General features: G+C 49.6%; 1 protein-coding gene across 21 annotated transcripts in view; it reads right to left on the minus strand.

The window, feature by feature from the left end:
- Positions 1-980: 980 nt before the first annotated feature.
- PAX6 (paired box 6) overlaps positions 981-25,409 on the minus strand; it is a 29,167-nt gene continuing 4,738 nt past the window's right edge. The window contains exons 1-14 of one of the 21 annotated variants that reach the window (XM_024930632.5): positions 24,174-24,284; positions 22,911-23,098; positions 18,929-19,005; positions 18,482-18,542; positions 14,773-14,903; positions 13,934-13,975; positions 13,624-13,839; positions 12,754-12,919; positions 6,714-6,872; positions 6,144-6,226; positions 5,770-5,920; positions 5,556-5,671; positions 2,757-2,907; positions 981-2,074 (exon numbers count right to left, since the gene is read on the minus strand). In XM_024930632.5, the coding sequence (XP_024786400.1) occupies positions 1,989-2,074; positions 2,757-2,907; positions 5,556-5,671; positions 5,770-5,920; positions 6,144-6,226; positions 6,714-6,872; positions 12,754-12,919; positions 13,624-13,839; positions 13,934-13,975; positions 14,773-14,903; positions 18,482-18,491 (1,311 nt within the window). In that variant the 5' untranslated portion in view covers positions 18,492-18,542; positions 18,929-19,005; positions 22,911-23,098; positions 24,174-24,284 and the 3' untranslated portion in view covers positions 981-1,988. Of the gene's footprint in view, positions 2,075-2,756; positions 2,908-5,555; positions 5,672-5,769; positions 5,921-6,143; positions 6,227-6,713; positions 6,873-12,601; positions 12,719-12,753; positions 12,920-13,292; positions 13,572-13,623; positions 13,840-13,933; positions 13,976-14,772; positions 14,904-15,653; positions 17,195-17,463; positions 18,030-18,481; positions 18,543-18,928; positions 19,006-21,988; positions 22,128-22,910; positions 23,099-23,195; positions 23,418-24,173; positions 24,285-25,409 lie in introns of those variants that run through there. The other 20 variants (XM_057299134.2, XM_003830410.5, XM_008955875.6 and 17 more) reach the window with 20 other exon arrangements.

The raw sequence follows: 25,409 nt of genomic DNA on the forward strand, positions 1-25,409 counted from the left end.
GGAAGTGTGTCTTTGTCCCCAGAGGTTTCCGCATGTGCAAGCATTTTAATCTAGACTGCCAGAACCCCCAGGCTTTTTAGTGAAGTTTGCAGAGGAAGACTTATCTGTATTGACTTATATGTTGCACAGAACAAATAAAAGTCTCAGACAGTCCTTTTTTACCCAACAAAGGCTTATTTTTTTCCATCCTTTGCTTGGGCTCAAGCACTCCTGCCCTGCGTGCCTCCACTTTAAACATGATCAGATCTGTGCTTCATTGCAAATAACAACTGACCAACAATGGGCCCTGCTTCATAGATTTGGGAATGTTTGGCTTAAGCTGCCAATGACTGAAGGCCTTTAATTCCCACCGGCCAGTCACAGTCTGCTTTGTTGTTGTCTGTTGATGTGTCTGTGCTCATTATTCCTTGACATGCAACATCCCCCCTCCACCCTCCAACCATCCACAACCGCACAGAAAGCAAGATTCAAATGGGAACAGCTGTAGTGGTTCAATGGGAAATGATGCCTCTTGTGCAAAGGGGAGGGAGACAGAAAAGGGAGAGGGCCTATTTGAAAAAGGCAACAGCTTTCAGAAAGTCTCCTTTAAGAAATCTACTTTTGAATATACTTCAGTGAAATCATTGTTGAAATAGGCTGACAATGGAAATCTGCCCAGATTGAAAATGCCAGTCCTAATTCAAAAAACAATTCCTAGCTAATCGCTTGTTGCATTTTTAAATTATTTCTAGACTTTGAGTTTTTGAATTAAATGGCTAACTGGGAAGTGTTACCATTTTGTATATATGTTGTGGGTATAAATGGGCACAGATCTACACCCAGCTGTAAGTGGAATTTTTTTCTAACACGTTTTTGATTTATGGTATCTATAAGGATTATTTTTTAAGGATCATCAGGATGTAAAACAGAGTGTGTATGAAAGTAACCATTGGTTTAGAATGTTGATCTAACATGGAAATAAAATTTGTAACACCACACTATAAGGTTAAAAAGAAAACTGTATAATAAAGGAAATACAAAGGCTTTGGCATGGTTTTTTACAATCAACAATGGTTAATTTTGATATGTAGTTGTGAACAACTTCAAAACACTTAAGTTTAAAACTCTTGCAAGCACTTTTAATTGATTAGGAATGAACTCTAGATGCACAAAATGATTGGACCGTGAACAGTAATACAACTATATCTAAGAACAATTAACTTTTGCTGGCCAAAAAAGAAACGTATGATTGCATGAAAATGTGTATAAAACATCTATATTCTTGTCAAATATAAATGAAATTAACTTTATTATAGAAATCATTCTGAGGATTTCTAGGGAAGACAAATACTTACATTTTGACATAAAACAAATTGGATTATATCGAAGACACACTCTACCTTTTAGCTATCAACTTTTTTTCTTCCTTGAATTTATATCTTACCCTTTTTTGCACATAAACTTCATCTGTTAACAACCTTTGGAAAACCAACAGATATTTCTGACATAAATCTAGTGCATGTTGTTCCAGGTTTAATTATATGCAAAGGAATGATACAAACTTGGAACATCAGTCCATAAACTATGAACAGATGGGTAGAAGTATTCGATATATCTTGATAAAACTCTTAAATTCGTGGCAAAGCTTGTTGATCATGGTTTTCTTTTTTTAAAAAAAAAAAAACAACTTCATGACCAACACAGATCAAACATCCATCCAGTCTACATTGTTCTTTTTTTCATTATAACATACAAATGCCCATTTACAAATAATACACCAAAATGAATAAAAGTTTGGATACCAAAATGAAGATTTGTTCCAACTGATATCGTGCCTTCTGTATACAAAGGTCCTTGTTTCAAGTCCATTCCTTCCCCAGTGGTACAATACAGGACACAATTGTAGAACTGAAGCGGCTCTAACAGCCATTTTTCTTTCTTTCCTGAAAGCTCAACTGTTGTGTCCCCATAGCTGACTGAATTAACACAATATTTCCTTTCCTTTTTTTTTACTGTAATCTTGGCCAGTATTGAGACATATCAGGTTCACTTCCGGGAACTTGAACTGGAACTGACACACCAGGGGAAATGAGTCCTAGAAGTGGATGAAAGAAATAGCCATGTAGATATTCCCTTTGAGAAACAGACATGGAATACAAATTTATAGGTTTACAAAAAAAAAAAAAAACTAATACTTTCTAACATTTTTTACTGTATTAAAAAAACTTCAATTGTTACAAATAAAAGTAGCACCTTCAGAAACTAGACAATATGTTTATATATACCTATTGGATCCCAAGTACCCCCCACCCCAATCCAAAGGAAAAGAAAAAAAAAATCCTCTGTTTGTTTGCATGTTTGGAACTTTTACAATAAAGCTGTCTCTGGAAAACCAATGTGTCACTTTTTATTTCCAGCAAAAGGTCTAGAGGAGCTATGAGGGCAAGAAGCATTTCAACAAGCACGCACCTACAGCTCAGTGGGCCCCCTACTGAGCTTCGTCTAATAATCTGTCCTCAGAAAACTTGCAGTCTCAGGCCTTGTCTTCATACACAACTTTTGTGACCAAATTCAGGAAAAACAATTTTAGTTTTTGTCTATATGGTGTAAAGTTACTAATTAGCTTAACTGAATTTCTCTTTTCAATCCCCATCCCCCAGGGACAAGGAAAGCAAAGAGTTAAACACACCCTCCCACAAGACCAGGAGATTCTGTTTGGGTAAACTTCTAGTGAAGAGAGATCGCCTCTGTGCAGCCTGCAGAAAGCAGTGGCTCACCTGTTGAAGTGGTGCCCGAGGTGCCCATTGGCTGACTGTTCATGTGTGTCTGCATATGTGGGGGGGTGTAGGTATCATAACTCCGCCCATTCACCGAAGGGCTGGTGGGCAGCATGCAGGAGTATGAGGAGGTCTGGCTGGGGACTGGGGGCTGTGAGGAGAGAGGCAAACCTGTGGTTACTGAGGAACACATCACACAGCCACAGCCCCAGGCTCCCTCCTCCCGAGGAACTCTGCCAACAAGTCTGATCATTAAAGATGCCTTCACGTGAAGTACTGGAATTCCATATGATAAATCTAAGATTGGGCCTCGAGCTAGTCCTTCCACTGGCCACAGCTAGAAGAAAGCTGCCTATGTATCAAGCCTCTAAAGCACTTTAGGTTCTGACAACTGTCCAGCTAGATGGTTGCCACTATCCATAAATTAATAGGATTTTTGTCTCTAACCTCTGCTAGCATCTTTGAAGAACCTACAGCATGAGGACCTTCATCAAAACACATCCCCTCTCCCTGCAAATCTGGATTTATTTGGGAACCCTATGACCCCCAGAGCCCATATCTCAAGCTTTGGGACAGAGAGCAGTGGGAGGAGCTCTCAGTAAAGTATGGTTCAGGGACCTTGGGAACCTTTCACTGATGGGATTAAAGATTCTTTGAAGAAGCAGATCTGTAATGACCCCAAGTTAAAGTGATCAGAAGTGTTAGTAAATATAACCACCTCCATCCTGAGAATTAACCACGACTTCCTAATAGACCCAAACCCCAGATTGAGTTAGTATATGTAACCCACCTCCATCCTGAGAATTAACCATGACTTCCCAACAGACCCAAAAACCCAGACTGACTTATAACTAGAAAACTGTTGCTACCCTCGAACTGTTCGGAATGGCAGCACTGAGGAGGTAAACCTTTCTCCTAACAAAACGCCTCATGAGCTCTCATGGTACTATGCCATGGCAGCAAACTTGGGATGAATTAAAAGAAGTGTGTCGGGAACAAGCAGGTCAGATGATAGTACAGTATACTATCATTTCTCTTCTCTGCAAACTGGAGAAATGTTTAATTTCCAAAATCCATATGCTCAGAGAGGGAAGCATATCAGAGAAGGTCCAGAGGAAGACACCCACCATTTGTAAAATGATGATTTTGGTCAAGAGAATGAATAAATGGATAGACAATCGGGCTCACCCACTCCAAAACTCAAAGAGTAGTTTTCTCTGAAGAGTAAAGTTATTGATCATTTTGATTTCCTTTATGCTTAATGAATGCATGTACTTTTTGAATTATACAAATTATGTAATTTTTAAAAGTCAGTGTTTGAAATAGATTGATTCCCCACACCGGTCTGTATGTGGAAACAGCCCTAATATAATTGCAGCATCTACTTGTTCGTCTTATTATTTTCTCACATACACATTTTGCTATCTTCACAGAAACCTGGATGTTGTTATAATACATGAAACTGAACGAGACACTCTGTGGCCTTATTAAGGTCAGATGATGAATGCTAACATCAAGTTCAAAGAGGCAAACAGGCCTTGAGGGCCCTGCCAGAATTTCAGCTTGCATTTGTTTCTAATTCCTGCAATGAGTTCCTCTAGGCAACCTGACTTCTGGAAAATTCCAACGCAGTTATAGCAACACCAACTAATGGGCTGTTAATCCCTTAATTTACATCAATTGCACTATGGCCAACAATATCCAGATGCAATAAAAACAAACGTGAATAATTCCTCTGAAGTTGCTTATCTAGCTGCTCCTATATTAGTCTGAAGACTGTGAAACATTTATTTTGCTGTTATTTGGATTTGAAATCCAGCAAAAAATGTTCAATGGAGAATAAACAATCAGTGTAGCCCCAGAACTGTTTCCAGCAGAGGCTCATGCTGGCCAATATGATACCATTTAATATCTCTAATTGTTGCACAAACAGGAGTTCTAGGAAAACCACTGGGAAAGGCCTACCAGAAGACGGACATTTTTCCTATCAAGAATCCATCCAGCAACAAAGGTCTAGTACAAACCATCTGCCTTATCCAACTTTCATCATAAAGGGTGAACCTAGTGCAGGACCTCTAAATGTAGGGGCTAATAGATATTTGGGACAGAACTAAGAGGAGAGGCAGGCTGTCATACCAAGTGAATAGCATCAAGCTTCCCAGGCAGCTAGGAGGGCCGCAAACTCGTCACACCATTCACAACAAAGACACACTAAATTTCCAGCAAATACCTGCTATGCCTTTTCTTATTGTAGATACAGACAGAAAACTAGCATTCTCATTATATTATGTATATCTCACCATGTAAATATGAATCCCATTTCTGATCCTTTTTTCTTTCTCACTAGTTTATCACATATACCCAAAGTAATGCCCCAAATGCATGCACAGATTCTATATTTAGCATACAAACACATTAATATAAACCCAAATTTTAAACTACTAATCTGCTATCTGATAATGTGCCAGCATTATTTCCACCTTCTGGTGCAAGGCTCCCTGGTACCCAAAACATGCCCCACCACCACCCAACATTATCAAGGTAACAGTATAATAAAAGGCAGATCAACCTGACAAAACTGGACAGATTTTTATTACTCATTTTTTTAGGGCATGAATTAATGAGTCAATCACTTAAAAGTGATGGGATTGACTGTCTCCGACTTGACTGGTCAAGCCAATCACTGTAGTGTGAAAAGCTCTCAAGGGTGCAGACACAGCCAATGAGGTCCGCAGGCCCTGAGCCACTCCTCACTTCTCTGGGGCCTGGGTTATGCAGGCCACCACCAGCCGCACTTACTTGCATAGGCAGGTTATTTGCCATGGTGAAGCTGGGCATAGGCGGCAGAGCGCTGTAGGTGTTTGTGAGGGCTGTGTCTGTTCGGCCCAACATGGAGCCAGATGTGAAGGAGGAAACTGAGGGCAAGAGAAATGACAGTAGTCAGGGTGAGAGTCAGAGCCCGGAGCAAACAGGTTTAAAGACATTGATTCATAGTATTAGTATTTCAAATTACCAGGTGTGGTGGGTTGTGGAATTGGTTGGTAGACACTGGTGCTGAAACTACTGCTGATAGGAATATGACTAGGTGTGTTGCTGGCCTGTCTTCTCTGATTCCTCAGTTTTTCTTCTCTTCTCCATTTGGCCCTTCGATTAGAAAACCATACCTGGAAATCAGGTGGGACAGGTTAGCACTGTGTCTACGTCGAGCCCAGCCCCACCTTGGCACCTCCACTGCTGCCCTCCCCACGCCCATGGCAGCAGAGCATTTAGCAGACTGAACCTGTTATTAGTCCTATAAATAAATAGTACTCTGTACAAGCACCTCTGTCTCTAGGAAAGACAAATGGTATGAATCACAAAGTGTGAAACTGCACAGTCTCTCGGTACCTGTATTCTTGCTTCAGGTAGATCTATTTTGGCTGCTAGTCTTTCTCGAGCAAACACATCTGGATAATGGGTTCTCTCAAACTCTGAAAGAGTAAGTTGATTTTCCATATTGTGCCAGAACTACACAAAATATGTTGACCAAACTGTGGATCAAACTGGTTCCCACCTTCCCACTCCCATTACCTCCAACCAATTCCCTTTAAAATGCTTCTAGTGTTGACTGTACTTGGAAGAACTTTCCCACCAGAACCAAGTTAAATTTTCTTTGGAATGGCATTTAGTGACCTTTCTGTGGCCTGAAATAGCCAAATCATCATTTTTCCTTATAAGTCAGACATTTAGTCTTTGAATTGCTGGTAGATGAAAAGAAGAAACACACACACACACACACCACACACACACACACACACACACACACACTGAAAAGATGCCCAGAGAAATAAAAAGACAGAAAAAAGGAAATCTTTTCATTCTTCTATGCAAAGGGCCCTGGCTAAATTTAGCTCTTTGTACTGAAGATGTGGCATTTACTTTGATTTACTGCTTCTCTACTTTGAAAAACTCTATCACCTTTCTCCAGGGCCTCAATTTGCTCTTGGGTAAAGGATGTTCTATTTCTTTGCAGCTTCCGCTTCAGCTGAAGTCGCATTTGAGCCTCATCTGAATCTTCTCCATTGGAACTGATGGAGTTGGTATTCTCTCCCCCTCCTTCCTGTTGCTGGCAGCCATCTGGAACAAAAAGAATAGGATGGTAAGAGAAATTTGGATTAACTTGGAGCCTCCAAAAGGGGCCTGGTGTAGTCTTAAACTCCAAGAGCATTATATCCCGACAGCCTCACCAAAACATTCCCAAGGTAACTGTCAGCCTTCTTTTAAAAAAATACATTTGTGACGTTAGTTACCTGACCACCATTTTCTTTGTTTTTATCAAGATGAGACTTTATAATACACACACTAAGTGGCATTTCTTGAATGAAAAAATAAGCACTGAAGTTTCCAATTAAAATGATCTTTTATAAGTAACCCCAACTCCCCAAATGCCTCACTCCACTCCCTACAGAATCTCTTTACCTATGGCTGTGTTGGGAAAATAGAAGAGTGATGTTCAAGATTTCAGTTGATCTATAATCAGTAATTCCTATCTAATCAATTAGATGTTGATAGGTTTGTAGAAAATGCTATTAAGAAACCAAACCAAGCTTGTAATCTTTTTAAAAAAATATTTATCTAGTTTTTATTTGAATTCTGCACAGTCAATTTCATTTTAAAGGTTGTGAATTTAGAAGTGCTCGCATTGTTCTGCAGTTTTATTCAACTATTGTACGAGTGCGCTTCGCCTTGACACCTATTACGAGCACAGCTGTAATTATATCATCACCAAGAACAGGCTATAATTGCTGAAAATGGAATTTTATATTTAGATAAAAGGACTGTCCATTCTTTGTAATGTGTTGCACCAGAGAAAAGTAAGATTTCTTTTAAATTTTTAACGTGTAATTTTAAAAAAGAAATAGTAGAGAGTTCACTAACTAGCTAAATATTCTATGCTGCAGCTGAATCTTTGGCATATCATTTAAGTGGTACATTTTTAATTAGGGCATTTTCACCACTTTTAATGTAATTTCTATCATTATACAGGGGGAAAGTTTTATGGTTTTCCCATGCTGCCTGGAGGGCAAGATGTGCACTTGGGCTAGCTGGCTCCCGGCTTGCACCTTGCCTGTAAGGCCACAGTGAAGGGAAGCAGGATTGCCTAAACTCTGACTGGGCCTCCGGGGCCACTACAGGCTGGGTCCTGGGTCTGGGGTCCTGAAATGACCCCCAAGGGATACCAACATGGGCTACCCACCTCCCTATCCTCAAAACTTGGCCAGAGGCGGGGTGGAGGGGCCCCTAGGAGCGCCTTGGTGGGAATCGACTTGGCCAGGAATATTATTTATAACCAGGAGACAATAGGCTGCGCCTTCAAAGAGTTCAGGGAATTGTGACAGGATCTAGTGGGATCTTTTCAGGAACTTTGAAATGTTTTAAAACCCCAACTTTCTCCCCCATTTAAACAGGCGGATTCATCGGCACTGGCCACCATATGGGCCCTTGGAGATCTATTGAGATGACCACCAACACTTGAATAGCGAGGGGCTGCTTTTCAGCGCTGCACAATGCCCCGCGAGTAAGGGAAACTATTAAACTCCTGGGGCAGGAGCGTTGGCAAACTTTCGTGGGCAGAATTTTGAGGCTACAATGAGCGCGGACAACAAAAGGATTCTCTTGAGGCGTGCAGCGGGCCACATTGTGTTACAAGAAGCCCAGTCAACAGACTTTTCAGTGAAGTGTGTTAACCCCTCTGCTCTGCTATCATTAATCACTGTCCGAAGAGCGGGCGCCTCCGTGCTATTTAGGGCGCTTGGCTAGGGGGATGGAGGGTGGATGGGGGGCCAGGGCCCAGCATGGGGGGAGGCAGGGAGAGTGGACAGGGACAAGGGCTGGGTTCCTACATAGAGGAGATGGAGGGGAGGCAGGATGGAAACCAGCGGTGGGGGTGGAAGCAAGGGGGAAGGATTGGGGGGCCTGGGTTAGGGGAAGGACAGAGGGCGATGGAGGGGAAAAGAGGGCTCAAAAAACACAGAGGCCAGAAAGGTATTTTTAAAAAAAGGACAGAAAAGAATGCTGGGAGGAAAAAGAGACACGAGGGCCGAACAAGAGTGGGAGAGAGAGGAAAAGGAGGATGAGGGACAGAGAATATTAGTAACTGAGCCTCAGCTGGACTCTGGGTCTTTGCACTCCATCAGAAAGGTGGGGGTCGAGGAGGGCTACTTAGCTGAGGGAGACGCGCTCCGCTCACGTGTGCGGGCACAAGCGTCTGTGCTAATTTACTGCCCCAAGTTTCCGGGGACTTTTCAAAGCGTTTTTCAAGGGAAGAAATGAAGCGACCACCCCCACTCCTCGCTTTATTTTCGGGTTTGGTGAAGAAGGAAGACTGGAAATAGCTCCTTTTGGCCAACTAGAAAGGCCGGAGGGTTATTGCTTTTGGAAAACAGACAAAAATCTGTGCACATCTGGTATGGGGTGGGGGGCACTGAGGAGAACACAATGCCCATCTCCCCATGGCCACTCATGCCCATGCCTTCCTAGGGGCCCCATCTCGGTCCCTTTTCTGGCACATTCGATCTCGCCAATTAAACAAAGTTGCCCGAATCTGCCTCCGAAGACCCCCGCCGATAGCATGCTCTGCTCTCATTTGCCTCTTTGACATTTTCTTAATTTTAAAACATGGAGATTCACATTCTTATCCATGTTCTGTCTCACACAAACATACACACGGGTTTACACAGGCAGCACGCGATCGCCGCCAGGTCCTGTGCTGCCTCCAGAACTGACACTTAAGAGAGAAAAGTCAGCAGGGACAGTAGAGCTCAATTTTAAATCTGGAAAGAAAAAAAAAAAAATGGGAAGCGGGGATTGGAATTCCACAGCAAAAAGAAACCTGTCGCTGCAGGATCCCTTCTCTGCCCCACGGGGAGAGCGGCACGGAGACAGTTCGTTACTTTAGAAGTGGCAACTGTTTGCAGCCAGGCGGTGACCTAGCGGCTGCTCTTACTTAAAATGGGTGCATTTCCCCCCCACTTTAGTGGATTTGCCTTCCACTCTTAAAGCTTTTAACAAAATAAAACTAGAAGTTGGATCTCGACTCCCCCACCCCCACGATAAACCTAAGTGGTGGACAATTAAGATATCTTCTTCAAAAGGCTCCCCCTCGGAGCCGCGCAAAGCAGGGGCCTTCAGTGGGTGTCGTTCACCTTCCAGCCTAATCCGTGAGAAAGCGAGTGAAAGCGCCTCCCATTATCCCAGCCCCAGGACCATCTGACGATGGGAATAGGATTTGTTTCCTGGAAGGAGGTGAGAGAGAGAGAGAGAGAGAGAGAGAGAGAGAGAGTTGCTGGGAAATAAAATCATTCCTTAGTTTCTTAGTGTCTTAATCAGTGAGGCGGAAAACAAGCAAGAAAAGATAGCAACCCGGTTGCGGCACCTTTTCAGCTCTGGAGCGCGGATCAAAACATTGTAGCATCTGTTGAAAGAGAGGCTGACTAAATCCTATAGAGGGCCTGGGTATTATGGGGGGTGGGGGTGGGGTGAGGGGAGGAGATAAGAAAAAGTGTCTCCGTGATCCCTGAAACCACCAAATCGCCGGAGAATTGGGGCTGGATAGAGTTGTCTCTTGTTGTTGTCAGCCCACGTCGTCGCGATTTTATTCACCGCCGCATGGCGTTGATCAGATGGAAACCATATTTGTCTCCCTCTGAGACCTAACCCCCACCTTATGCTTTTGGAGTAATGGACTCTTTAAAACCCAAGAAAGGCTTCCTGGGCTGGGAAAGGAGGCTAGGGAGGGAGGGGGACCCTCTTAGCACCAAAAAGTCTGAGGATTCCCCGGGAACGTGAAGCGAAGCTCACCACCGGTGCCCGCTACCCCCACGCCGGCAACTGTGCTTCGTTTGGCCCACGTGTCCTCCCCACGCAACTAGGGGCGACGGTCCTGTGCCTGAGGTGACAATCACCCCCCAAAAACCTCACTTGAGGGTGGGGGGGGGGGGTGGTGATTGTCAGTTGACCCAGAATTTTCTAGCAACTAGGCGCGTTAAAGTGAAAAGCCCCTGGACTAGCTCCACCTCCGGCCCCAACCATCACAGGCGGACCCTAGCCGATTTGACTCTCACTTCCCGCCCTCAGACTGCCGGCGACGAAAATCCGCCCGAATCGGGCGCCACCTCTGGTGGAAGCTGCTGTCCTCGGCTTCTGCCCAGCTCCAAGAAGCGGGAGGGGGGTGTCTCCTGCGCCCCAAGCTCATGGGAGCCCACGCACCGGGGAGAGCCCGGAGTGGAGGCTCTGGGCTCAGCCCTCCCAGGCCTGGGCCAGCGTGCCCTGAGTCCCTCCCCAAGACTTCTCAGACTAAGTGGGTCAGACTCTTGTCAGGGGAGGGATCACCAGGACCTCAGATTGCTGGGGGCGGAGGGGTGGACGCTCCTGAGTGCGAAGTTCGGGTGTCACTTGGGTGTGTCCAGTGTCTACAAGTGGGAATCCTACTGTTTCAAAAGTCAGGCAGGGATGGGGTTGCCTACACTCGGTGGGGTCAATCGCTAGTCTCACCAGAGGCGGGAGCGGGCCTGGGGGCCCTCTGAGCTCGCGGAGGCGGCGGGTTCGGGGCCCGTGCGGGCGGGGTCGCCCAGGGGAGCCCGGGCCCCGCGCGTCAGGAGGCCTCCGCCGGCCGAGCGGCCGCGCTGGGAAACAAGAAGCGAGCGCTTTGCTCCCTATCTTCCCAGTGTCCGTCCTATATTGTTTTCTGCTCTTAAAACTGACATGTCTAATTGGCAATTGGTGCCGAATCGTGTCCAGAGGTCTCTTGTGGAACATTTCTACAGCTGTCTCCTTCAACTAGACGCTTATTCATGTCGCCTTAATGAGAAACAAAACGTTCTCTAATGAGCAATTACAGAGCGACAGGATTGTTCCCATAACAAATTCTTGCGAGTGACAGAAGCATCCTTTGTACCAGATATTTCGCATACTGTTACCGATTTTCCCTTCCCTCGCCCGACTCCATGGAGGCGCCGGGCATCCGGAGCCGGTCCGAGAGCTCACGGACGCGCCGGCAGCCTCCTCGCAGTCCCGCGCGCCGCCCCCGGCCCCAAGCCCCCCGGCTCCGTTGTGCTCCTGGGAGTGAGACGCCACGTCCCATTATCCCGCATATTATCTCCTTGTCACGAGGACAACAAATACCGATTAATCTTCGGAGTAAACTGTTTCCTATTCTTGACCAAGCTACCTCGGGGTGTGGAGGGGGGCGGAGGGGAGCCAACTGACCCTCCCCTCCGCCCCAGCCCCCCCATCCCCCGCTCTTCTTCCTCCAGCCCTTCTCACAGAACCTGGGGTGTTTCAGGTCCCATCTCTCCTCCCAGACCAGAGCGGCTCCCGGCATCCCGCCGTCCTGCTCACAGTATCTTCACCTCACCACTTCCACATAGTCGCCACCCACAGAGAGTGAGAAAGTGGGGCCCAGAGGGGCGAACGGGGGAGGGGCAAGGATAGTGGGGTGGTTTTAGTTGGGAGACCACCACTTCCAATGCCCCATCCCCGACTCGCCCTGCATCTCCCTGCTCACCTTTTCATGTGCACCCTACTCATAGTCACATAATTTGTCAATTACAGCAAAAAGCAACACGATACAATTATGTTTACCTCGCAGTCTGTCAGTGCGTTAACTTGTCACACTTCTACAAGGGGGCTCTCCCTGCATTCTAATGTCAAATTTGAATAGTGCACCACGCAGCTCGCTCTTATGCACACAGTGCTGCCCACAAACACACACACGCACCCACCAGCCACCTTCATACCGCTCCTGACATACACAACCCTCACATTCCCAGGCCAACAAAATGGTTCAACAAACACCACCTACATACAATGTGGTCGATGTGTCCCAGGCCTTCAAATGCAGTCTCACCCATGACATTCCCCAAGCATGGAAGCCCTGAGAGGAAATGGTTGGGAGAGTAGGGGACAGGCAAAGGGATGCACATATGGAGAGCTGCGTGGATGGCTGCTTGGGTTTTACCTTGCGTAGGTTGCCCTGGCACCGAAGTCCCCGGATACCAACCAGGGCGGGTGCCCCAGCTTCCGGTCTGCCCGTTCAACATCCTTAGTTTATCATACATGCCGTCTGCGCCCATCTGTTGCTTTTCGCTAGCCAGGTTGCGAAGAACTCTGTTTATTGATGACACCTGCAAATCAAACCAAAATCAAACCAAATGGTAGTGTCTCCTGAAGACACAGTCACCCATCTCAGCTCACCCACAACCTTAAAAAGCAACTCTCAACTCGTTAAAAAACTCCCAGCCACCCCGGGACAGTGGGTGGATTTGCAGATACACCGTGGAAAAAATGATAGCTATCACTTTGGGCATGGAAATTTAGTTGGATAGAGAATTGGGGGGAGGGGGTCCTTCACCATTGCTTGGTGTCTCTGGTGACCTAACTCACACGGTTGCTTTGCTTTGTTAAAAGACTGCCCGAAAATAAAATCTATTTAGACTTGGTGTAAAGCTTTCTTTCATTATATTGTTTAATATTAGGATGGAAATGGATGTGTGACACCTGAAGGAAAGTTCTGGCAGGTGGATTAGGACGAAGTTACAATCTGGTTCTCATTTTCCTTCTTCATTCAAGTGCCTTTCCCTGGTGCCTCCGCCCTCTGTTTTGCAGCATGCAAATGAAGTGAATGACTCCCCACACTTGACTCCCATTTTCCAGACAGTCAAAGAAAAGTCAGGGCATTCCTCTCTGTTCCCCCAGGTACAAAGGAGACAAATGTGGAGCAGGGAGAGGACACAGACTAAGAGACAGTGGAGAGAGAGGGTGGGAGGAGGTAAAGAGGAGAGAGCATTGGGCTTAGGGCAGGGAGGGCAGATCTTCTCAATGAACTTACACTTGGTATGTTATCGTTGGTACAGACCCCCTCAGACAGTAATCTGTCTCGGATTTCCCAAGCAAAGATGGACGGGCACTCCCGCTTATACTGGGCTATTTTGCTTACAACTTCTGGAGTCGCTACTCTCGGTTTACTACCACCGATTGCCCTGGGTCTGATGGAGCCAGTCTCGTAATACCTGCCCAGAATTTTACTCACACATCCGTTGGACACCTGCATAGGGGAAGTGGACAGAAAACCACATTATTAATAATTTCAAGACAAAAATAAAATTGTTTAAGTATGCATTAAACAATGACAAGCTTACGTTTTGATTGTCCAGCACTTGGACTTTTGCATCTGCATGGGTCTATAACACAAAAATATACCTTCAATGGTACGAGAACTTACTGTAGAGAGCTTTTTTTCTTAAAATTACATTTGTAGCCCTAAAAACTACAAATATGATGATACTTTCAAACAATTTGAACTAAAAAACGAATTTAAAAGCTTTTTTTTAAAAAAAAAAAACTTTTCTTAAACACTGCCTGAAGATGCATCAAAACGAAGTAGATAAATTTATTTTTGTGCTGACCTTGCTTAAAGTGGCGTTATGTTTTAAAGAACAAAGGTAAAAAATAAACTGATTTTTTTTACTTCTTCTTCTTCTTTAAAAAATACTCAATTGAGTAAATATGAGTTAGGGAGGCGTAAATAGCATTTGCCTTTTAAAATCAATATATATTATTCATAAACATGAAGAATAAACAAATACCTCAAAAGCTGAGGTAAGCATGGGCTGGGGAGAGCAGAATGAAATTATGCCGGTTTATATAACTCAGCTTATTACAGTTCATAAACTGTTCCCACAATGAATGTCTTTACCAAATAAAAAGAGAAAGATTTTTTAAAAAAAATCCGCACACAATATTTTTCTGAAGCAGATGAGTTATCTTATGTAACTGACCCAGGTTGAAAGAGATAGGGAAGGATGGTGGAAGGAGAGGGGAAAGTGGGAAGGCAGGGGAGTGGGTGGGGGGACTGGGGACTGGGGTGGGTGAGGGTGGGGGGTCCATAATTAGCATCGTTTACAGTAAGAGATGAAGAGAGGGCGTTGAGAGTGGAGGGCCGCGGGGGCGGCGAGTGGGGCGGCGCCGGGAGGATCACCTGCAGAATTCGGGAAATGTCGCACGGCCGGGCCCCGCTGTGAGCTAGCTCTACAATCTTCTGCCGGGTGGAGTCCGGCAGTGGCCGCCCGTTGACAAAGACACCACCGAGCTGATTCACTCCGCTGTGACCTGAGGAAAGGGAGAGGAGAGGAAAGGGGAAAAGAAGAGAGGAGAGCAGAGTGAAGAGGAAGAAGAGGGAGAAGAAGGAAGAGGAAGATGAGGGAGAACAAGAACAGAAAGGAGAGGAGGAAGGGGAAGAGGAAGAAGGAGAGGAGGAGGAGACAACCACAATGCATCCTCATCCCCCTGCCAACCTGTGCCAACCTCGGCGATCAGTTCCCTGCTATCGATCAAATAAAGGACAACAGGACTACCAGCCATGCCAGACATCGGGCAGCCCAGTCCCAAGCAACCGTGCCCCTGCCCACTGTACTGCAGCAGCAACACAGAGTCAGACGCATGCCAAGGAACAAGTACACATGGACCTCACTACAGCCATAACCCCAGCAGTGTCCCCAGCCCACTGCCCCTCTTCATAAACACTGCAGCCAGCCTCTGAACCCACAAAGCGCTAAGAACCGGCTCTATAAATCTCCCAAAGATCCCCTCTGAGTGTCACCGCAAACCATGGGTTCTACAGATCCCACACTGAACCTTCAAGGTCTCTGCAGTGTTGGGACAGTGATAGCAAACCTTACAGCCCTTGAGTGCTCCCTTAGACGCTAAAATCCAGAAATGTTTCCATCACCGTCCAAACTGGCCAAGGCCTGGCACAAGCATCTAGTTGGGTTTTGTTTGGTTAGAATAGAAGAAGGAAGAGGAGAGAACAACCAGAGCAGCCAGTCTGTGGCTGGCGAACCCCAGTCCAGGTTTCCGCACCTCCAGTGCAGACGTGAGAGTCAGAGCCCGGGCTCGGCTTCAGCCACAGACAAGTCCGGCCACCGCAAGTAAGGCTCAGAGCCGGGAGTCGGTTCGCACCAGCCACTGCTCGCTTTATTTCCGCCGCTGAACTCCGCCCTCCCCTTAGCCAAGGATAGATATTAGCAAAAATCAAAAACAGAAAAGAAAAAGACCACATCATAGTGTTCCCCATCCGTCCTTTATCTTTGTATCTCACAACCTCATCCCTGTGGTCCAACCTTAGAGAATAGGGAGAGGGAGTTAGCCCCTCTTTGTAGTCCCCCTCCCCAAAAACCACAGACACACAAAGCCAATTTGCCAATTTCCACTTCCTTAAAAATCTCCAACCTGCAGCCCCGACTTAGAGAGCAGCCCTCCCAGGAAAAGACGTGGCTCCCTGTTCAGCTCTCCTCTCCTCTCCTCTCCTCTCTTCTCCTTGGAGCCTACTGATAAATTGACTCCAGGAGCCTGAGCTTCTTAGCAATAAATAAGCTCCAAATATAGAAGAGGGGGGAAAATATGATGAGCCTCTCTGACATTTGTCTTTAAAATAAAACTAACTGCACGTCAAGTTTGAGCTTAATTTCTGGAAATAGGCGGAAGTCGCTCCGGATCATGCATGGAAGGCTAATTGAAAAGATCAGTCGGGGCGCTTGTGGCAGCCTTGTCACTTTGTGACAGTGCTCCGCTCCGGGAAATTGCATCGTCACGACAAACGGGACCGTGATAAAACGACCCTTTCCGTCCTTATTTGTAGATCACTCAGACGAGATTGAACTGCACTTGTTTCCCCTTCGAGGGGAGCCGCGTTTTCAGGGTAGCCGAAGGCTTGGGGCTGAGGGGGGCCCTCACCGAGGCGCGGGTGGGGGCCTGAGCCTCAACTCGATGAGAAGTGACAGGCGTTTGGGGGATCTGGGCTCCGGCCGGGACCAGCGCAAGCAGGGACTTTGCGGGGACACCGCTTCTCCAACAGAGCAAGGCCTGGCCCACGTTTCCGGTTTCTCCTAACTTCCTTTTATTGCCTTCCTTTGCTTCGCAAGTTCCATCTACCCCTCCAGCTACAGAGCCCCACCTCTAGGCACAGGGAGCTTCCCGGAAAAAGAAAGGCTGTCCCAGAAAGAGACCGAGAGAGACTTTCCAAACTTCGGGCATAGCCACGGCAATTCCCAGTCTGCTAATGCCAAGGCGGGCGCGTGAGGCCGCCTAGATCTAGACCTCCCTCCTCACTCATTTCAAAAAATAACAACGTGCCAGCCACCTCCGCAGCTACCGCCGGCTGGTGCTTGCCCAGGAGACGCCAGGGCCAGAGCGCCACTCCCAGCATCGAAATGGCAGAGAGAAAGCGCAGCTCCAAATTCCCCTTCAGAGGTTAAGCCTCAATCATTGTGTCCCTTCCCTAGGGACTGCTGGCGCTCTCGCCCACTGGCGATGATTATGCGCCTAGAACTCGACCGCGAAGCAACTAATAGGAAAACATATGGTGTCAATTTGGATGCTCCGCGCCTCGCGCACACCCGGGAACGAGCGGCACAAAGCCCTGCGGGCCGGCCCGCGACCCCGCGCCCCTCGGGGCCTGCCAGCCGGGCCGCAGCGACAAACGCTCAGGGCTGCGCGCCCTGGCTGGGGCCCGCCCGAGAGACAGCCTGCGGCTGGGGAGTCTGAGCTCCAAGGGGAGAGCCCAGCCGCCGAAGGCGAGCCTACCGGCCAAGCCCTGGGGTCCGGCAGGTTCTGCACAACTACTCCCGCAAAGCTCGCCACCTTTGTGCCGCTTCCTCAGCTACGCGCTTACCAGCTCCGGAAGCACCAGGGGGCGACCGGCGTTTCCAGAACAGATGGATAAGGTGCTGGGGACCCTTCTTAAGCCTTTGTGGTTCGGCCAGGGCAGGCTGCTAGAAGACCCGGGCCTTTCCACACTTCGAGTTCAGTTGAGCCCTGACGCCGTGTGCCTCAACCGTAACCTCAAACCGGGCCTGGTTTCGCTGGGCCTCCAGGCTCCCAGGTCGGAGCTCTAGACTAGCCCTGCCGCGTACCAGCACCCACCACGAACAGGAAGGTGGGTGGGACCCCACGGGGTCTGGGCAGAGGAAAGCAGGGAGGTACAAGGGCCATAAGTATCAAAAGCGCTCTGGGCCTGGGACTATCAGGACCCAAGCAATTGCAGTTGCCAGGGCAGGGATTTTCCAATTCCTGGGCACCTCCTTACCAGACCCAGTAAACCGTGCTCTCTCCCGCGCCCTGTAACAGCGAGCTTACCACCCCTACCCTGCTGCAGGCCTGGGGGCTCCTCTCCCCATCCCTTCTAGGCCCGTAGGTGGGGTGAGGAGGGGAGGAGCTGCCCTGAGAGTGACTTGGGGAGAGAAGCACCCAACCCCGCTGGGTTGGTGGAGACTTTCAGTCTTGGCTAAGCCCAAAGGGGCCTCCTTCTCACTCAACTAGGAGAAGACTTCGCCCCGCCCTGATCAGCCCAGCCCCTCTCTCCGGGGTCAGAGCCCGGGCAGGGGCGGGAGGGGGTGTGAGTTACAGGATTTGGGGGGGATGGGGTTTCTCTACCGCAGCTTCGAAAACTCGGGCGGGCTGTTCTTAAGGGCCCAGCCAGCCCCTGCTTCTCCAGTATGGAGAAGAGCCAAGCAAACGCCCTCCCCTCCCGGGCTGCCGGGCGCGGAGGGGGGAGCAGCCGCCGCAGGTCCCCGGGCCTCAGTGGGTCGGCGGCCGGGCCAGCGCGGGCGTCGCGAGCCCTTGTGTCCTCCCCTGACCCTCGGGTCCGCGCACCCCGAGCCCGAAGTCCCAGAAAGACCAGAGGCACTTACTGTTCTGCATGCTGGCTCTGGCTGGGGGCCGCGGGATTCCACGGGGCTCGAATATGGGGCTCTGTTAGCAAGAAAATAGGAGTTAATCCCCGGGCAGCTGCATCAGGTAGGCCTGAACTCCCAACCGAGGTGGACCTGGGGCTAGGACAGGAGAATCTCCGTTCTTTAGGAATTGATCCACTCAACCGCTTGCGGCGATCTGAGGGTCACCCAGCTCTGCCCTGCAGTGCATACAAAATCTACCCTTTGGGGCTTGAAACAAAGTACTGGAATAACCCCAATCTGTTTCCCCTACATTCTTTAGCAGTTAACCCTTTAATCAGTAGAAGCGATGCCCCAATTTTGATTTTTTTTCTTCTATCTGAACTATAGTGAAGAAGCATACTGAAATAGTTTGTTTTGACTGTTTGTGGGTTTTGAGCCCAAAGCAGCCACCACAGAACTTGCCTGAAATCTCGGATGTCTGTCCACTCTCACAATAAAAGGCCTCACACATCTGCGCACCCCTAGTTAAAGTCTTCCCCCTAAGACAAAACAGAAGGAGAAAAAGGTATATCAAGCTGTGGTTCAACAGCATACGTCCATGGGCTCTCTGAGCCTCACTCTCAGGAAAAATACATGCATCTAGGGCTCAGTCAAACTGTCATCAAACTCTAAGTCCCAGCATTACACCCACATTTTCAGCGGCGTCTGCCACAGAAGTCTCCATCCTTTAAAAGAGGCTGCTCTGGTCTGGCTTGGGAGAATTGGAAAATCTAGCAAGTTCGGATCCCACTTTGCAAAAATATAAAGAACCAGGAAAAGGGGAAGGGGGAAACAGGAGGAACAGTGGAGTAAGGAGTAGAGGCCAAGAGCTGAGGTTGAGGGGGTGTGAGGGGAGAGGAATACCTGAAGTTTGGAGACCAGGGGAAGGGAATCTTGGAACTTCCTGGTGCCGGAGAGCATAGGCTGGAGCAGTTTGGGAGGGCTGCAGGGCCATACTCCCTCCTTCCTTAAGGAACTTCACAAGACCCCCAGAACCCAACACTCTGCTTACCCTTTATCTTCTGCTCCTCTCCCTACACCAAAAAAACTTCCCAATGGCCCCCTCTCCATCTACCTCCCAGCTTTCTGGGACTTTGAAAGGGGCAAGCCCAACTTTTTATCCGAAACCTCACTTATTGTGATTAACTTCTCTTTTGGCATTTAGATCTTCACCCCTTTAACTGTACTGTGACACACCCTGTCTACCTCGCCTCACTGCTTTAAAAAGTACGAACAGGAGGGGGTGAGCGTGGTCGACAAAGCCGACAGACGGCAAACAATGGCTTCTATTCTCCAGCTTTCCTCGAACCCAAGGAGCAAAACCGAGTCTCCCTAACCAGCAACACAGCTTCCAACCAAATGTACCAACAACCCACCAACTCACAAAGGGAACAGAGAGACGCTTCTAGCTTCATAAGCCCTGACCCAGTGCAGGGTTCCCCGAGGCTGCTCCCGTACGAACACCTCCCTACCTTTCCCAAAGGAAAAAAAAAAAAAAAAAAAAGTCTTTTGGGTGAGTGGAGGAAATAGAAAAGTAATTTCTTGTTGTAAATATCTGGAGGTAATTGTGTTACTGGTGTGAGTTGTTAGGGGCTGTAAAAAGATACAACGGCACCGTGGGGAGCTCAATTGGGAAGAGAGAGTTACAATAAAGAGCCCATTCAAGAGGTCTGCCCCCCAAAAAGAGGTAAAATAACAAAACAGTCACAGCATCATTTCTCTGGGTTTTTTTAAAATGCATTATTTTTTCTGTTTTACCTATGGTGATTATTGATCTGCCTGCCTGCAAGCAAAGAATTTCAAGAAGCACATTTTACTCTACAAGGCTATTCCTGGTCTACTTTTTAACTACTTGGTAGACAGCTTAAATCCATAAAAATAAACCGAAAATGAGGACTTTTTCTCAGCATTGGGTAAATACTGGCCACAGCAGAGGGTTACTAGTTACCCTTATCTAGGTTGGCTCTCCAACGCTTCCTTCCTGTCTCTCAGTCCCGGCACCCATAGCCATGCCCTGGACGGGCAAAATCTTCAACTCTAATGCAAAATACCCCACCCCAACAAATGCAGGACCCTGAAGCTGCAAAGGAGTAGTAGGTGGGGAGAGGGGAATGGAATTCCCCTAGGAGGGGTAAAACTTTCAGAACTCCACTTTGTAACCCACGCTGTGCACAATCACAACAGAATGCTCCCATCCTGGCTTGTAACTTCTTGATACCATTTTTTTAAAATTCAGTAGCTGAGCACAAAGAGGCCTCGTTGATTAGTTTTCGAAGCAGCTGGGAAGGTGGTAGTATTTCAAATTCCAGTTCTGCTCCATTCCCACTTCCCTCTCGCTAAGAAGCTATCTAATTACTTAAGTAAACGTGAACACTAAGTGCAGAAGCAACCCGGGAAGTGGGGCACATCGACACCCGGAAGCAGTCCTGTGCACCGGAGAGGTCAGACCCCCAACTGCAGCCTGAGCCCCCCAGCTCAGCCCGAGGCTCTGTACGGCCTCGCTGGGGCCATAGAACCACATCCTGAACGAAGGAGTCTCCAGACATTTTGGAGTCGCCCCGGCCTTGGACCACAAGAGAGTGGTCACTGCCCCCACCTCTCTGTCCCCAACACAAGCCTCAGTTTTCAAATGCTGTTCTTTTTTTAATTACTTAATTCTCAAATTCCATCCCCAAACTCTTTAACTGGGGTAAAGGGGAGAGCTCTCGGTCCTCCCGCCCCCAGCCAAAAGAGTAATTAGCAATTATGATGACAAAGTTTTACTCTCTAGGGCCAAATAAGATAACAACTAATCAAACTGCCTTCAGACGTTTGCAAAGGTCACTGGCTATAAAAAATGTAATGTCAACCGCAACAACTATTATTTCTCTTCAGTAAACTCGCCAGGCTTTCAAGCTCTTTGCCTTTCATTTCATTTTCTGCTCCCAGCCCCTTCTAAAACCTTCCCAAGTTCGAGTTAAACGTCCAAAATGGCTTAGGGAGCTTGGGAGAGTATAAGAAAAGTAAAAAGGAAGAAAGAAAGAAACCACGTTCACTTTGTTTTTAAACTTTCTAGAAATCGCTCATGAATGAAGAGCCAGGTTTTAGCACTCGAAAAAGAAAGCATTTCCACTTGAAATTCAACTCCATTTCCCCCAATTACACTTGCTAAAATTCAGGGCTATTATGGCGCAGGGAGACTGAGAAAATCTGCACAAGGAAAGAGGCAACAACTTTATGAACTTTGAAAAGACACTTTTCCTCCTGGGATCTTAGAATCGAAAGCTCTCAAATTATTCCGACTAATTAGCCGGGAGAAGTGATCAGACGAGGGGGAAGGCCAATGCTTTCATACAGATTTATTTTCAAGGCCTTACCAAGAAAAACATAAGGGGATTCGGAGTAAAACAAACAAAAAAGCAAACCACCTCTGCACCTCAAAACTTGCTGAAATCCCAACACCTGGTGCGACTGGATCAGAGGAAAACAAGGAAAAATACCCACCAAGCGCAGGGGGCCGGAGGACAGGGAAGAGCCCCAGCCTCCGCAGGGCAAGGGAGATGAGAGTCGGGGGAAGCCTGGGGAGCAGAGAATTTTCAAGTTCCGAGCTCAGCGCTCCAGTGGAGTTGGGGGCAAGAGCCCGGGGGCTGGATGGAAGCTGACAGTCCTCCCGCTCGGCTCTGAGCTCCCTCGGAGCGCGCGTTCCACCGCCTTGGCCTGGTGGCTTCCTTCCTGGCTCGCGCTAGCTCGCTCTTCCCTCTACCTCCAGCGTGCGGCTGCCTTGCCGACTGACTCCACTCGGGCTGGTGGCGGGCGCGGTGCCCCCCTCGGCGCTCGAGTGCCGGCTGACTCTTCTGCGCCGGAGCCCAGTGCGGCACAAAGCCCGAGGGCCGGCGGGCGGGCGGAGACGCGGCGAGCAGGTTCTCTCGGCGCTCCCTCGGCGAGTCCTCGGAGCGCCCGCTCTCTGCGCGCTCGCTGGGCCTCGGGCTGGACAAAGCAGCCGGCAGCGGTTGCTCTCTGCGGCCGTTCCAGGGCCTTGGGCACCACAGGGCCTCTTCGTCTTTTCCCGCGGGTCGGGAGCATTGGGCGACGCTGGGGCTAGGAGCCGCGGCTGCTGTCGCGCCTGGAGTCTCCCTTCTTCCCGCGAGCTCAGCCCGCGCTGGCGCTGGCGCTGGCGCTGGGGCTGAGCTGGCCGCCCGCCCCGAGCCCTGCGCCGCTCCAGCTCGCCGGCGGTCGCCCTCCGACGCGGGCTTTCGCTGGAAGTAGAAAGTTTGGGCTCCTGCGTGGAAACTTCTCCGGCCCAACTCTCCCGGCGTAGCAGTGGGGGAGGGGACCGGCGAGAGGGGAGGAAGGAAGGGGGGAGGAAGGGGGAGACCTGTCTGAATATTGCAATAAAAATAAAGCGAGAAGAAAGAAGCGGACTCACCTTTATGAGGCATCCTTTCTGGTTGTCACAGCTTCTGTCAAGAGTTTTGTTTGGTTGGGGTTTTTTGTGCTGCTGTTGTTGCTTGAAGACCACAATGGTTTGAAATGACGGTGTTTTAAAGGAGTTGCTGGTGAGAGTTTTCTCCACGGATGTTGCTGGGTTGGTGTGTGAGAGCAATTCTCAGATTCCTGGGAAGAAGACAGAGATTGACAATAAAATGGGCTGTCAGCGGCTGGAGAGTGAGAGATAAAGTGTGGGTGAGGGAAGTGGCTGCAGCCAGCACACCTATGCTGATTGGTGATGGCTCAAGTGTGTTAATGTGTGTGTGCCGGCGCCCGGCCTCGCCTCCACCGCTCCTCACTGGCCCATTAGCGAAGCCTGACCTCTGTCATCATCCTCCAGCAAAACACTTCCTCCTGCGCCTGAACCAGAGCGGGAAATGAGGCCGAGCCACGGTTCGCTTTTCAAACCCACTAATCACTCCGCAACATGCAAATGCACCGCTCTCTCTCACACAAAATATTGCTTTATGCAAAGCAGCGCCGGGGCCTCGCGCCAGCCGATTGGATGCTCCCTCTCCCCGCCTGGTGCAATTGGTCCGTTTGTTTGAATATGAATACACTTGTTTTCGGCTCCGCCGGTGGGTCCCGGCTCCTCTCCCCGGCGCAGGGCCCCCGAGCCCGGGCTCTGGCGCTCGCCTGCATCTCCCCGCTCGGCGCACGCCGAGATTCGGCGCGGCCCGCCCTGCTGCCGCGAACTTAAGCGGTCAAGTGAAGGTTTCTGGGTTGGGGGTCGCGCCCCCACTCCCCCTAAGCTGGACTCGGGACTCCTAGCCCTCGGAGGGCGCAAGTTTCTGCGCTGTCCTTTCTTGCCAACTCCAGGACAGCGTGGCCTGCCGCCCCGCCCCCGCCCGCCCCCACCCCATCCCAGCCCGGGCCCCAAGACACAGAGCACAGCGGCGGCCGCACCCCAGCCCACCTGGCCCCTTGGAAGAAGAGGAAAGGGGCGGGAGCGTCACTGGGTCCTGGCAGCTCCATTCCAGCTGCGGAGGCTGCAGCGAAGCCTAGGCCGAGAGGAGGTTGCGGGGCCGAGAACTAAACGAGGCCAGAGGCCTCCCCAGCCCAAGCCTCCAGGGCCTGTCCAAATCCTCCACCCCGCTCTCCCGGCCCTTTCTTCTCTCCTTTCTCCTTTCGGAAGCCGCGGTGCGCAGCGGAGCAGAGGCACAGCTCTGGCTGGAGAGGCCCGAGTAAACACGCCACTTACTTTGTGTACAGAGGGTTCTTGTGAAAAGCCCTGAAGAGTCCTCACCAAACACTCACCAACTTCTCCCACGTGCCATTTGTTGACTAAGTGCGGCTGCTTTTCGCAGCGCCCGAGAGGAGGGGAAGCCAGGGGAGATAAGAGGGGAGGGGGAGTGGAAGCCTGGGTGGGGGGGGCGGATGACCAATGCTGGGAGAGATTCTCTCTCTCTCTCTCTCTCTCTCTCTCTCTCTCTCTCTCTCTCTCTCTCTCTGTGTGTGTGTGTGTGTGTGTCCCACTGGCGATGTCGGTATGTCAGCGTGTGTCGTGTGTGCCACCGGTCATCTGTGTGTGGTACGTGTGTCTCCGCACCACGACTCCCTCTCCTGGGTCTGCTCAGTCCACGGAGGCAGCTCCCCTTCAGCTGTTGCCAGAAAACCGGGGAGGAAAGTAAGTAAATGGCTTTTCCCTTCTGACCACACACCAGAAGTCCATTTGTTGAATGCCGCATGATTAGGACACACCTCAGTACACTCCAAAGGCTCCCCTCGGAGCCTGCAGTTAAGGTGACAGGAGAGCGAGCGGCTGCCTGGTCCTGCGCTGTCCCGAGCTCTCTCGGCGGCTTCGGGCCATGGAGCCGGGAAGGAGAAGGAAGGCCTGGGCTGCTGTACACACCCCAGGACAGGGCGAGGGGGAATAGGGCTGAAGAGCTGAGGCAGGGAGGCTGAAATGAAGCCGCCGAAGGGTACGCTAGACTCTTCTTGACTTAGGGAAAGTGCTGAAAGTCAGAGCTCATCAATAAAATCTGCGCGACCTGAACTCGCTGCTGACAGGCCGCGTCGCCGCAGCCCCTGGCAGCCGGGACAGTGAGGACGCTGCAAGTCTCCCTGGGCCGCCGGGTCACGTGTGGGCCTCACCCTCTCGTTCCTGCCTGGGACCCAGCAGCCCTGCGACCAAGGAGCCCGGGCAGGGCTCCCGGGAAGCAAAGGCCTCCCTGGCCCTAGCCAGAGGTGGGGTCGCATAACCCTCTCCCCTCCCCGAGCTGGGGAGGGCTGCCGGCTCTAACCCTTCCCCGGGAGCTCGCAGCGCCGGGAGGAAACCTGGGTCAGAGGCGAAGGAGGTGGCGCCGGGTGTCCAGGTCCGCGGCCTCCTGGGCGAAGTTTCATTTCGCAGGAGCGCGACTTTCGGAGGATGCCGGCAAGTGGGGCCGCGGCCCTGAGTCCCAGACCAGCGAAAGTCGTCTTTCTCTTTCTCTCTCCT

Source organism: Pan paniscus, chromosome 9, assembly GCF_029289425.2.
Source record: "Pan paniscus chromosome 9, NHGRI_mPanPan1-v2.0_pri, whole genome shotgun sequence".
Classification (NCBI taxonomy): Eukaryota; Metazoa; Chordata; class Mammalia; order Primates; family Hominidae; genus Pan; species Pan paniscus.